Source organism: Megalops cyprinoides, chromosome 11, assembly GCF_013368585.1.
Source record: "Megalops cyprinoides isolate fMegCyp1 chromosome 11, fMegCyp1.pri, whole genome shotgun sequence".
Lineage (NCBI taxonomy): Eukaryota > Metazoa > Chordata > Actinopteri > Elopiformes > Megalopidae > Megalops > Megalops cyprinoides.
In genome coordinates, this window is record NC_050593.1 from 18,464,615 (window position 1) to 18,478,615 (window position 14,001).

General features: G+C 41.3%; 2 protein-coding genes across 9 annotated transcripts in view; one reads left to right on the forward strand and one right to left on the reverse strand.

Annotated features, from left to right (window-relative positions):
• Nucleotides 1–450: 450 nt before the first annotated feature.
• Nucleotides 451–6,327, forward strand: LOC118786274 (tumor necrosis factor-inducible gene 6 protein-like). Its single transcript, XM_036541405.1, has 6 exons — nt 451–590; nt 2,499–2,636; nt 3,463–3,624; nt 5,201–5,429; nt 5,642–5,682; nt 6,147–6,327. Exons 1-6 carry the CDS (start codon nt 491–493, stop codon nt 6,287–6,289), a joined length of 813 nt encoding a protein of 270 aa, XP_036397298.1. The 5' UTR covers nt 451–490; the 3' UTR covers nt 6,290–6,327.
• Nucleotides 6,328–12,331: 6,004 nt separating this feature from the next.
• The window catches only part of LOC118785974 (nebulin-like), a 67,193-nt gene continuing 65,523 nt past the window's right edge, over nt 12,332–14,001 (reverse strand). For all 8 annotated transcript variants that reach the window (XM_036540947.1, XM_036540946.1, XM_036540945.1 and 5 more), the window contains one exon: nt 12,332–13,282. In XM_036540947.1, coding sequence (XP_036396840.1) covers nt 13,109–13,282 — 174 coding nt within the window. In that variant the 3' untranslated portion in view covers nt 12,332–13,108. The remainder of the gene's footprint in view (nt 13,283–14,001) is intronic.

Consider the following 14,001-nt stretch of genomic DNA (forward strand, 5'->3'; position numbering starts at 1 on the left):
TTTAATTATTACATGTCTTTGTGTGACCTCGAATGCGTATAATCAACTTCCAATGTTCGTTGTAAGATTCAAATATCTAATGAAAATGGTTTAAGGGAAAGTATAATAAGTGCTTAGTAGGGAGGATGTGGGTGACAGCAATGACGCAAACAAAACAAGAAGATAAAGCTGCGAAATAGAGTAAAACTGAGGAATACTATGGCAGAACACCTTTAGTGACTTTATTGGACCTCCATGATTCCAGGAAATTTAATTTGCAATAATCATCAGCGTTGCTCTTCGAGGGGGGTCTCGACACATGTTTTCTCTTTCGCTCCGTGTTCCAGAAATTGACTATGCAGGAAGTTACTCGGTTTGAGGAAAGTCGGTGACCTCACGGAGTCCGGGTGCAGCCAACCCGGCTATAAAAGTCTGGACGCCAGATGGACCTCCGATAGCGCGCAAGCAGTGGCAGCGGAGTTCCCTTTTCACACGCCGCGAAACTGAGGGGATGCGACTGTTGGGTCTCATCTGGGCCGCCTGCTTCGTACTGCAGGAGGTTCGGGCGTGGGGCTTCAAGAACGGGATACTGCACAACTCCATATGGCTGGGTAAGCACTTAGCTTTTTACCTGTCTTGAATACACGTCAAACTTACTTATTCTGTTTAGCCTTCTACTTTTTAAACGTGACAACAGTAATTCCCTACGTTAATTGAATTGCACAAATTATGTCAAAAAAGCAACCGCAAAAACAAAAATGATAATAAAATGAAATGATACATCATCTAAGATGTCGCTTACAGTTCCTGACAGTAGCTGTGGCAGTATAGTCTTGTTTTTTTTTAACACAGATACGAGTAAAGCCAATATGTGAAATCACAATTAGGCGCTATTCTCAACACAAATTAAACGAACAGTTCGTTTATATATTCAAATCTTTGTTGAAAGCAGACCAAACCGATTGTCAATGTGATATTCAGGTAGGCTTAGTGGAAACAACTGTAGAATGTAGAATGCTAGAGAGTAGTTTCAGCTGAATCTCTCTGAATTGAAATTTCTGTTTTAATCAAAAAAAAAAAAGTGGAAACAATCGTATCCACAGCGTCAGACTATTTATCACATGTGCTTATTAAAGCATCGGGTCTGTTTCCTTCGCTTTTAAATATCAGCTACCTACAAACTTAAACATGCTATTTGTCTAAGAAGGTAGCACAATATGCCATGTTAATGAGAGTGGGAAATAACTTTGGTTAAAAAGCATTCACACAACATATTTGTAACATTGGATAATATTGGGTAGCAGTCCCTTTGAAGTGCAGGACAACCAGAGGACTACAGAAGACAGGGGAAGGGATAGGCTAAGAGACTAAGGGTGTATGGAGACACTCATCTCTGTGTAAAGACCAAGTTACCTGTGTACAGACAGTGGACTATGTGTGACTATGCAGCTGTGTGTACAGATTGCACTGTGTGTAGACACTGATCAGTTTGTATAAAGCAATATGGGGAAAGAATAAGACCTGCCAGCTGTTTGTCATCAAGAGGAGGCACACAACCAATCTGACCAACTCCAGATAAACCCAGGGTGGTTGGTTCCATGAGAAGAAAACTCAGGGAATGTATTTTATCGGACACACTGAGCATTTATAAATCAGCATTGAATAAGATATTGACCTGGTGAGAGCTTGATGTTTCCTAGTGAACATGTTCCTTTAGGCTTGTTTTCAAAATACTTGTGGACCGTTTCCAGTCCGTTTCAGAGAACAGATCAAGGTGCCCTTTAACATTCATTCAGCAATTGTAGGTGGGTTGTGGGAACATTGTGTTCTAGCCAGGACTTTCCTGAGTTCAACCGCTGTCACAACAATGTTAAAACATGAGACTCTGACATTGTAAGTTCATACCATCCAGTGGAGTTGAAATAAAATTGCCTGAGCCATAAACCATGTTAATGGATTTAAAAGGTTGTCTGATACACTTAATGGGCAAAACATGCCTGCAGCACACATCTGGAATCCATAAGTAGCATGTTTACTGTACCATGTGACCTTTACATATTGTTCTTTTCCACCAAGAAGGGAAAGTGTCATTAAGTGCAAAGATTAGGTAATCCGCTGCTTTAATTTGGCCTTCAATGTTTGCAAAGTCAAACAAGTTGTTAAAACAAGATGCAAGGGGCACCCCACATAGAGTAGCACAAGACTGTGAGAAAAGTACAAGATTGTAACTACTGCAATCTGCCAAATGCCTGCCCAGTCTTTAGCCATTTTCAGGCAATGAATGTTCCTGTTTCACAAAGCAGCGGTTCCTTTAATATCAGCCTCACTATCATGCTGGAGGCATGTTTTCTCTGCCTGTGGCCAACGTCACCTTACAGAACATTCATCTTGTTTCATGCAGTCTGGCTGCCCTACTGCGCTCCCTCTTTGGGAAATGAAACAGACTCCAGGAAGCCGGTCTAACGGCGGCAGCGCTTTGATAGTGACAGGGATGATGATGAAAGCCTCTCTTGGAACAGAACAAGCGGCTGGAGTGTACCACCGGGAATCCCGCAAGGGGAGGTACCAGCTGACCTACATGGAGGCCAAAGCTGTGTGCAAGTTCGAGGGGGGGAAACTGGCGACCTACGAGCAGCTGGAGGCGGCCCGCCAAATAGGTCTGTACCCTCCTCCTCTCACCTCTAAAAAACAGAGGGTGTGCTAGGGATCCTGGTGTGTAACTCCTGCAGCGTGAGTTAATTCGAGGTGCCTGTGAGGTCTGTGTGTTCCAGCCAAAAACTCATCCATTCATTGTGAGCATACAGCTCTGCCCAGAACAGAGTATAATAATATCAGGCTGGTAAAGTAAGGGCCAGAAAGGGTATTTTTGTTTCCTTGTCATTTGTCAGAAAAGTGCCTTGAATGATTGTCCGTGTTCCAAAGGGTTTTCTCCAAGCTGGAATGCACAGACGCTACCAGTATTGTAGAAAGAGGTCTAGTCATACTTTAAAGTACATTTGTGGGGTTTGATTGCATCAATGAATGATGTCATTGGCTGTTGGCCTCAACCGCCACCCCCCAACACACACACACACACACACACACACACACACATTCCCTGGCACTTGTGCTTGGAGGTCTGGTTTTACTTCCTCTCTCCTGGCTGTGGTTTCCAAATTATAACACAAGTCAGAGACAGATTGGAGGTCTTTGTGCTTCACCCTTCCCAATACAGACAGTATTGCTCATAATTGTAATGGTTGGTCTTTGAAACACCCCTGTTACACTGAGACCAAAAATAACATAATTTTCCGCACAGATTATCAGATTTGTGGAAATTGAAACTAATGATGTGTAACTCTATAGGGTGAGTGTGTAATGCCACCATGCATGTTGTAAGTGAGGCCTTAAAATATGTATGCTGAGAAACTAACTTGAGAAAGGGGGTCTAACTGAATAAAATGTGGAACACATTAAATGCCCCCCTCCTTCCTCTCATCTCAGGCCTCCACATATGCGCGGCTGGTTGGTTTGACCGAGGGAGAGTTGGCTACCCTATTGTGAAAGCTGGCGCAAACTGTGGCTTTGGAAAGGTGGGCATCGTCGACTACGGCTACAGGCTGAACAAGAGCGAGAGGTGGGACGCCTATTGCTACAACCCCAATGGTGAGTAGTGAGCTAAGTATGACACATGTAGGGATGCGTTCCTGGGCAAGGAGTCAGACGACAGTGAGCAGTGGGTCTCTCTGGGTGTGGGGACATGTCATCATGGTGGCTTCCTAATGGTGAGATGATTAGCCATGAGTAACATAGCTCTGACTACAGCATTCCCACCCACTCCACGGTGCAGATGGACACTAACCCAGACACTATTCAGACATGGGGGACACCACATTGATTCATCTGTGTTACTTAAAAGTGGAAATTTACAGTACATTTTTATGTCTGAAAACCTGAAAGGCACACAAAAACAATATTATTCTTTTAAACACCCTGATAAACAGCTTGTGAAAATTTTATAGGGTTTGGTCAAGACACAGGATGGGTTTCCAAGCTGGGTAGTTACACTGAATCCTGCCATAAAGCCATCTGGGAATGGGTTTTGTGTGTGGCGTCTCTCACTCTGGCATTACGGAAAGTAGACAGTAGCCCCAGATTTGTCTGAAACCCAGAGGGGTGTGGAAAGCACCCTTGAGCTAATTGCATTATGGACAGAGTGGAAAGAGGTGGGAGTATAACATAAATTTCACCAATTATTCTGCTGTTATCCCTCCTATACTTTTATGACAGAGGACTGTAATATTGTGTGGTACATATATTAACTCCATCAAATGTTTTTTTTTTTTTGCACTGAGAGTACTGTCAGCCATACTTACAGCAATGAAGACAAATAACTTGAGAACTTCCAGTTTTTAAATTCAGCTATGATCTGATGCAGAGGTGTAATGTGTGAATATGTGAATTTGGATGCATGAAGTGAAATGTGGTAATTGGGATATAAGAGTTGTCATGAGCTAATCAGAATGTGGGAGCTGTAATGTGCCAAGTGGGATGTGAAGTTTAGTGTGTCAATCCAGATGTGCAAATATTAGCATCTGAATTAGGAGGTGAGAGAAACATTGCCATATTAATCCTATCCCTGGGAATACTCACATTCAAATATCCAAGATTGTGTGGTTACATTTCCTAGTAAAACATGAAATGAAAATGAATTTGAGACCATAGATTTTTACTCCGCTGGGGAAAAGACTCTTGCTTTTATCTGATTCTGGTCAGAACATCTGGAAGTTATTTCTCCATGCAGGAGACAGAACAGTTTAATGTCACATCCTGTCTTTATACAGTGAAACTACACCCATAGGATGGAAGGGAAGACCAGTGTAATGAGTATAATCACTGAAAAGCAAGCAGACAAAAAAAAAACCTGAAAGCGTTTCAGTAACTACCCTGGTTCTGAGTGGTGGCTCAGAATGAGAGTAACTTTACAGGTAGTTAAGTTACAGGTAGTCAGTTATGATGTAACGTTTTATAGGTGGTCTCTTGTAGGTACAACCGAATTTAACAGATCAGTCAACAGATGTCCTTTTCCCTGTTACCGTGTATATGCAGACGCAGGCAGAAAAGCAGTTGGTTAAACAGCTGATGAGTAAGTGGGTCTGAGGTTTGATTGTGCCATTTCCTTGACTCCATAAAACAATTTCACTCCTATGGATGGTCCCCCATCTCTGCCCCTACCCCACAGCTAAAGAGTGCGGTGGTATTCTGACAGACCAGCAGCGGGTCATCCAGTCCCCTGGCTACCCAGAGGAGTATGAGGATGAGCAAATCTGCTATTGGCACATCCGTGTGCGTTATGGCCAGAAAATCCGCTTGCGCTTCCTGGAGTTCGACTTGGAGGAGGACACTTCCTGTCTAGCTGACTACCTGGAGGTTTACGACAGCTACGATGACATTGCAGGCTTCGCAGGGAGGTGGGCACTCTCTCATCTTGTGCGTGTGATGTTAACTGACAGCTGGGATTATATCTCTTGGTAGCGGCACGTTCTGGATGTTTAAGATCCCCTACATTGACCAAGTGACCCACTTCGACATTTACAATTGTCCATTCAGTCAAAAGCTCAAGTCTGGACCATTATCAGATTTGCAAATTTAATTAAACCATTAATTTTCACTGCTGTTACAGGTTCTGTGGTTATGAACTCCCAGAAGACTTCATCAGCACAGGTATGAAGCTAATCATACTCTTATTTCCTAATGAAGTTTGTAAAAATGGTAGTAGTGGTGACATACTGCTGGCACCATCTGACTGCCCATGTGCTAAATTAGTGTATATATATATATCACCCCCTCAGCAGTTACAGTACATATCCTTTGGGGTATAACCAAAAGAATTTATTGTATAGAAGTCTGGCAGATGTATTTGTATATGTGATAAGGATATCAAAAATGATTGTTTTTGAAAGCTGTTACATTGGTACTCAATCGTTATTGTGAAGAATTAAACCATAAGATGATCGTGCACTGATTTGTTAGAAGCAGAGCTCTAACAGGAAATAGTTGTCTCAGAATGAAGTGTTTTATACTCCAGTGATGTATCAGTAAATGAATGGCTGCAAATTCATAAGTGAGCATTGCTCAGACTTCGTTCATATGTGGGCCTCAGTCAAACTGAAACATCTCTCACTCAGGGAACGTCATGACTCTCAAGTTCCTATCAGACTCCTCGGTGACAGCGGGTGGATTTCAGATAGAGTACCTGGCGGTAGACTCACCTGTTGACCCAACCAATGGCACTGATCCCATGAGTCTTTCAGAACTGACCAATGACTGATCGGTCAGTTCATGTGACCTAGAACTGATAAAGATACATACAGCCTTATTACATTGTATTTATAATGTTTTTTTTTTGTTTTTACTTTTGTAACCTACTCTTTTTAAATAATATGGTATATTAAAAATATACCCAATCCAACTGATTGTGAAATGAATTTCCTTTCCATTTCTTATTATTGACAGAAAGGCATATCAGCATCAGTTACACATATTGTTGCTTAGTGAAAATGATAATGACATATGGCAAATATGGCAGTATTTCTCTTTTAAACATTACTTTATAAATAATGTCCATGAAATTTACTGTATGATTTTTTTAAATGTGAATGAACTGTGCTTCTCTGTAGAAATGTAAATATGCTATATTATGACATATGCAGGGCGTAAACAATTGTGTGATGTGTGTATATTTCTGCCAGGGGTTATCTGTTGATTTATATGTGCAGTGGATAACAGGCTTCTCTCTTCATTTCCTGCTCTTTTCAAAATTGGCAAAAATGTCTCAACAAAGCAGACTAATGACAAATTAATCATCCAAACAAAAACTTGAAATATGGGAAACTGTTGGTGTGTTTAATCTACACATTAATTGATGTGATTCATTGTGGGGCGGATTCAGACTGAGGGTGGTGCGGTTTTTTCCTCCACCTCACTTTTGTACGCTTTACAATTTTTTGGGCTCAGACTTAACTTATGCACCCGAGTACCTCTTAAAATGGGTGGTACAAATTTGTTTGCTATGAATATAAACTGCCCTTGAAAACCACACCTTACCCTGGGAACTGGTCGCTCATAGATTTTCTAACAGAGTCTTTAGTCTTCATTGCAGAAATCAGTCGCAAGACACTCACTTTAATTACGAAAGCTGAACAGATAATTCCCAGAAAATAAATCAGTGGTAATGGTCCACATTAAACACGTCAGTAGGCTATTAAATATTTTTATTTCTAAGAAGGAAAAATGTTGCCGCATTCTTAGTTCAAACTTTTCCCTCACAGCATTCAGATAGCACAGTGGTCAGACAACATAGTAAAAGCAATAAACAATATGGATGTTGTATTCATAGAGGGGGAAATCCTGTCCTCCCCTTACAACTTAGTTCTTATAGGACCATATTGTGAAAATTATAAAAGTGCAAATGTTTAAATGCTTGCAGGACGTGGTGTTGATACAGTATAGTGAGACAACAGACACATAAGTAGGAGAGTGTTGCTGAACCACTGGATAAGGTACTAGGCACATAAAATATTGCCACTGCTGTTGGGGACTATGACTCATGGTTGTGAGAATTCATGACATGTATTACCAGTCAAACATTTGGACACAACTTTTATTCTTTATTTTTACTATTTAACAAGAATAACAGCAAAGACATAAAAACTATGATGTAACGCAAATGGAATTTGTGCTGTGTTAAAATAAATCAAAATTATCTTAGCCAAGTAGCCAAAATATTTTTTAAAGGTGTAAGCCTTTTTTTTTTTTTGTTTGAAAAAAAAAATCATTCATAGGCACCAACTTAGTCGTCTAAGAAACAAATTTCAAGTATTTAAGCGTAAGTCTTTACATCAAAAACTTTGTCTTTGAATGCATGTGACACATTATCTTAATCAGGTGTGTCCAAACCTTTGACTGAACGTTGACCCTAGCAGGAGCAACCACATAGCTAGTTATTTTTTACCATAACCAGGCCTGCAATGCAGATTTATGTGACTCTCAAGTCTTCAGGAAAGAGTCAGCATCATAAATTTCTGCTTTGCCCAGTCGAAAGCACTGGATGTACTCAGGTTGTCAAACCCATACCATCTAAAAGAGGCCTGGGGAATGATTTGTGCATCAGCATCACCATCTGTGAACTGTGTTTTGCCGTTGCCACAGATAGAGTATTATAATGTTTTGCTCTCTTCACCTCTAGCTAACTATGTACCTAGCAGGCAAATATGTCAAAGCTACTGACTATTCTGTGTCAGCTACTTCAAAGTGCTGTGCACTGTCTGGAGTTAGCTACCTTTTACACCACAGGGGATGTCTGTTAAATAAATAACTAAATTGTCATTTCTTGTTTCCGCTTTCAAAGTGTTATAGTGCAGTGTGTTGCGATAATATGATTTCCTTTTGTGTTTGCTAGGTAATCAGTTATTGTTTTCACAGAAATCCTGAGATATTACCTTCAGTTCACTAACCCTAGGAATGTGCAGTTCCTGCATGGCACATGGAGATTTGTTCTTTTAGAATGTCATATGACAGGGGACATATGTACCTGTGTGCATGCATGTATGCCATTGAGCATGTTAGTGTAGTTAGATAAATTTTTCACACTGGTTGACTCAGAAGTGACACACAATGAATGTGTCTTGCAGTCTGTGCCTCCAGGTTTCAGAAAGAGAGAATATTATGCTGTGTTTAAACAAAGTAAACGTTCTAAATTGATAGATTGGAGTATCTCTCCAATGTAGATTGAAAATTATAGGAATTATGCAGTGTCATCAAAAGCAGTGAATTGATTCAAATGTAAAATTCAATGCATGTCAAATATAGACTTGGTTTTCTATGTTAATTCTGACTGGACTTTGTTTGTATAGTTACCTATAATGTTATTATGAAACATAATGGCCACTGCAGCTCATGACTTGTTCTACCTTTTCCTTTGTGAAGGGTTGTGGAGAGAAAATAGACTTAAGTGTGAAGTCAGAGTATCTCAGAAAATGGCGACACACCCTCATTTTGAGCAACTTGCCCTTGTCTTGTAAATGTAAACGGAGGCATGCAACTCTGTGGAAGTACATAAGGTTCGTGTATCTCAAGCCTGAATATTGCCTGTTTATGTCAAATAGATGTATGAGGCTGGTCCAGAGAGCTCAAAGATAAACCACAAACCTTAAGTGCTGTTCTGTTCTGAAGTGAATGAAGGAGGGCAGTGTTTATTACCAGACCACTAACTACAAGGAACTGACCTTTTGGGATTAACTCTTCAGATGGCACTTAATTAATGGACTTGCCACAGTGCCTGGACATTTACATGTCTAATCAATAACAGGAACTGAACAGAGCCACTGTTGCTAGAAGTCACAGTGTATCATGCATGAACTTAATATTGCTTTCGTTGTTACTGCCATGAACTGATTGTACCAAAAACAAAACAACTGTGTCATGACATGACCAAAAGTTTAGGGACATGAACATTCTTTTGTGAGTACTTTTTTGCATGAAAGATATCATGAAACAGATCGGTTTGTCCTTAGATCTGACAAACAAATAAATGCAAGTGCTAGTTTTTTCTCAGATAAAACACCATTTATTTGATACATTTTGGTGAAATCACTGAACTGTATTTGTGAAGAAAAAAGAATAAAGAACATAAAACGTGCATTTGATTTATGAGTCCATACATGTTGATTGAATCCTATTCATTGTAGCTGACAGAGGCATCACAGTGTCAGCCTCCTGACTGGCAGTGCTCTGTGGAGAATCTACCCGGCCTGTGCTATGGTCTCGGTGTGGTAAGAGAAAGGTTCTGCTCTGCTAGGGGCATTGGCGCAGATTGGAAACAGGCCATTGAGTGGGGGTTCGAGGTGGGGGGTGAAAAGGGGTGACTTGCAGTACCCTTGCCTCTCATTTCACGTCTCCTTCTCTCCCTTGCCTTTGTTCTGTCTTGCTCTCCCACAGTCCCACTCAGCTTGTTTTGCCTCTCTCAGGAGGAATCTTGTATATTTTTGTAACCGTGGCAATAGAGACCACCAAGCAGTTCAGGTTTCACTGTTTTTTTTCCACAGAACACACTGCCCATGGGCCTGGAGTTTTAACTCCCTGGTGAGGTGGGGTGAAGTGAGGTTAAGTGAGTGTGTGTGTGTGTGGGGGGGGGGGGGGGGGGGGGGTCTGAGGAGCCTGTAAGTGATCATATGAAAAGACCCACCCCCACAAGCTAAGCGATGGCTGAGTTTCATATTCTAATATTTCCCTCCAGATGCCTTGACGGAGTGGAACTGAGCTTTAGCAGTGCTGAGTGCTTGCATGTGTGTTGCAGCCTGAGCGTGTGCATGTGTGTGTGCATACACGTCAGCAAGGGACATGTTCAGAATAGACTGAAGTCAGAGGTTGTGTTTGCCTAGCGTGTTCTTGACAAATCTCTCAGGTTAGATTGCAAAAGCACTAAATTGCATCCTCTCCTTGATTCCTTCATCCTCACATTCTCCGTGATCTGGAAATCGATAACTGGTCGCCATCTTATGGAATGTCTTAGTTCTGTTGGAGATATATAAAGGAAGCAAGACGTTTCTCCAGCTGTCTCCATCCACTTGCAGTTCCTCAAGGATCTGTGACATAGGCGCCACATTCCATGTGTCACATTCCGTACATTCCATGCAAAAAAACACATCTGTCCTGAAAAGGGGGGGGGGGGATTTCTACTAAATGTCATGAGGATTTAATGATGTCTGATTGAACAAGGCCATTGCATTTCTTTCAGTGCATTGGTACCTCCTTCTTTTCTCCTTGAATCTCTTTCACAGACGTATCAAAAAAGGTGCAAAGATTAATGTTTAAAGGAATGTCTTATGTGTAAAAGGATTTTACCTCTGATAGCAACTGACAGAGGTATGGGATGACCTCCCCCACATCAGTCTGATCTCCTGTTGGCCTACAGCACCTCCTCTGGTGGCCTATAGTTCCGCCTCTGCTTGTGTACGTACAGTCCTGTAAGGTTATATGGTTGTCTGTAGGCAACCGTGGCCACTTTGTAATATTACAAACATATTGGAATGAGAGATGGCTAAAATCACCGTTGCGATTTTATGCAGCATAACTACAATTTTACACAGTATGTAACTGGGGTTTGAAAGAAAAAAAATGGAGGCAAAGAATCTGAGGGGTACAAGAGCAGCATTTCAGTGGACACCAGTCCCCCAGGTCCAGTATTTTAACTGTTGCTCCACACAAAAAGAGTGACGATTATCTCCTCTTTCACCTCTCATTTATGTGATGATCTCACAAACTCATCAGTCTGCTTGAAGTCTCAGAAAAAAAAAAACTTCTAGAAAACACTTGGTTCTGTAGGCAACAAATAACAGAAACAGTTCAGCTGTGTGCTGTAGAGTGTGTTCTCCTTTATATTTGAGCTTTTTGTATAGCATTACAGATTTTGTGTTCCTTGATTTCATTTCGTTTGGGTAACAATGAAATGGAAAGTTTCCAGCGACCGTGCATCATGGTGACGGACTGTTCATGACAGTGCTGCCAGCTGGCCGCCCTCCCGCCCTTTGCCGCACATTCTGTCTTATTTAGCCAAACCACGGGGGGCATTAGGAACACATTTGAATCAAAGGCTTTCACAGTGCTGGATCCTGCTCTGGGAAGAATTCAAAGGACCATTTGCAGATTACAATGAAGTGCTTCCCTGTAGCTCTGAGATGGGGAACTCTAGGCTTGGGAGGAATGCAGGATCCGCTGAATTGGATGTTTTAATTTCAGTAGTTACTTGGACAAGAAGTCTACTCGCTTTGTGTTTCCAGATGCAAACCCTTTGCTGATTAATAGGTAACATAACGAGTGTAAAGACTGGCTTTTTATGCACATTTACATGTCGAAATAAAGGAACTACTGGGAGTGAGGTAGCGATTATCATTATTCGGGAAGTTGCATCTGGGTGGGTGAGTCGAGATTAGGCTGCATTGAACTTAAACATAATGAAGATTACAGAGGTTTTAGCCTTTATGAAGGTTGCAGTGGTTTTAATTGTTAAGGAGGCTGCAGTATTTTTATTTTTAGGAGGTCTGTAGTAAAGTGTAGTTTTTGAGGAGGCTGCAGTGGTTTTTAGTTTTCAGGGAACTTGTGGTTATTGTAGTCTTTATGGATGTTACAGTGACATTACTCCTTGGGAATGATGCAGAGGTTTTGATCTTTAGTGAGGTTTCTGGTTTTAGTCTTTTGGAAGGTTGCAATTGATTTAGTGCTTAGGGATGTTATAGTGGTTTTAGTCCAGAGAGGCTGATGGTGCACACATGGGCAGGAAACGCAAACACTGATTCACCACACAAGGCGGTTGTGCTGCGGAAACTCAGTGTGTTTTATTAGCTACTGTTTCAGGTACATGGCTTCCTTCACCCCCAGGCCCAGGTAACTGGAAGAACCAAACACACATGCACTAGTGGCCAGCCTTCAGCAAAAGGAGGGAAGAGGCTTCTCTTAACTCTTCAAACTGGTTTGATTCTAAGGAGCTGCTGTCTCCTCCAGGTCTGCATTTTTTTCACATTTTCCTTCTTTTCAATTTGTTCAGCCAGATTTTTTTTTACATGTTCATTCAAAACATAGAAAAGTTTGTGTACAGCAGGTAAGACCATTTCTTCTTGTGTGTGAATGTTCAAAGATTTCAAATATTGACACATTTTAGTTCATCTTGGTAGTAAATATGGTGCCTGCCTTTCATATACAAAATAATGGGCGTCACTTCAGGAGATTTCTAGATAGTCAATGTTTAGGAAAGGTTGTGTAATCTACAAGAGTATATATATAAATATATGTATAATAGGTTATTTATTTGGTTAGAAAGTTCATCAGCACCCCCATACATTCCATCCCCATGGAGGAAGGGAAAAACAGGCATCAAACAAAATGTTTTTTATAGATATGATGATGTATTTCACTACATCACAACTATTTTGCCCTGTTACATTGCTTTGTAATATTTAACACTACCCATTAAAAGAATCTATGTAGCCCATCTCATTTAACTATCCAAGACGGGAATACATGGCAAGCTTTTGTCTCCATGACTGTGTGGGATGCCTGCTCTGGGCGTAGTGGGGGGGGGCGGGGCTTCCTTTTAGATGGCCTCAACATAATTGGCCGGCAGCATGCCTGTCTTGCCAGTGCGCTGCACGGTGCCATACATCCAGCCCTCGTCGATGGACTGCACATTCACAATGACATCGCCATCCTTGAAAGACACCTCGTCGTTGTCTGCGGCAGCGTAGTCGTACATGGCACGCACAGTTTTCTGCAATGGAGAGCGAAAGATGAGACAGGATGAGGGAGGTGGTCAGTACTGCAGAGAGACAGCAGTAAGAGCTTTCTCCATCTCAAAGTCTGAAAAAGGCATGGTTTTTGAGCGTGACAATGCACAAAATTCAGGGAATAAGATGTTTGGATCAGTAGTGTAGTGTAGCGACCCTGGGATTCATCAAGACCAAACATGACACAACAATGGATTTACTTTATTGAAAGGAGGAGCTAAGAATGGCCTGATCTCATAATTATACTTTCCTATGTTCTTAAAAAATCACATGCATGTGTAGGCCTGAAATGAGGGAGAAAACAAAGAGAATTCAAATTTCTAAAACAGCTGCAGATTGAAACACAAGGCCTTTTGTCCTATTTACAGCCTGTGTTGTTATTGTTCCATGCTGAGCAATATATCTGCAAGTAATCTGTGTTGCCCAGGAAAAACGAGCACTAGAATGTAGCCCAAGAGAACAGATTCCATGACCGAGACCTTTGACATTGGCTAGGTGCTGCATTTCCCTAGTGATGACTGTGGGCTGACCTGCCCTGTTCTTTCAGCCATCAGAAGGCAAATCTCAGTTTCTGGAGCACCATTTATGTGCTGGTCTGAGCTAAACATTCTCCTCTGGATTGCTGAAGTAACAAAATAATTTGCTCTCTCAATCCCAACATGTTTTACAAACATGACACATCACGAGTAAATATCTATCATGT

What these genes read in the sequence shown, in the direction of transcription:
- LOC118786274 (XM_036541405.1), top strand. Translation starts at nt 491, where the DNA reads ATGCGACTGTTGGGTCTCATCTGGGCCGCCTGCTTCGTACTGCAGGAG. An exon ending in GGAGGCGGCCCGCCAAATAG is followed by an intron (nt 2,637 to 3,462) that starts GTCTGTACCCTC and finishes CTCTCATCTCAG; the next exon opens with GCCTCCACATATGCGCGGCT. An exon ending in AGAAGACTTCATCAGCACAG is followed by an intron (nt 5,683 to 6,146) that starts GTATGAAGCTAA and finishes TCTCTCACTCAG; the next exon opens with GGAACGTCATGACTCTCAAG.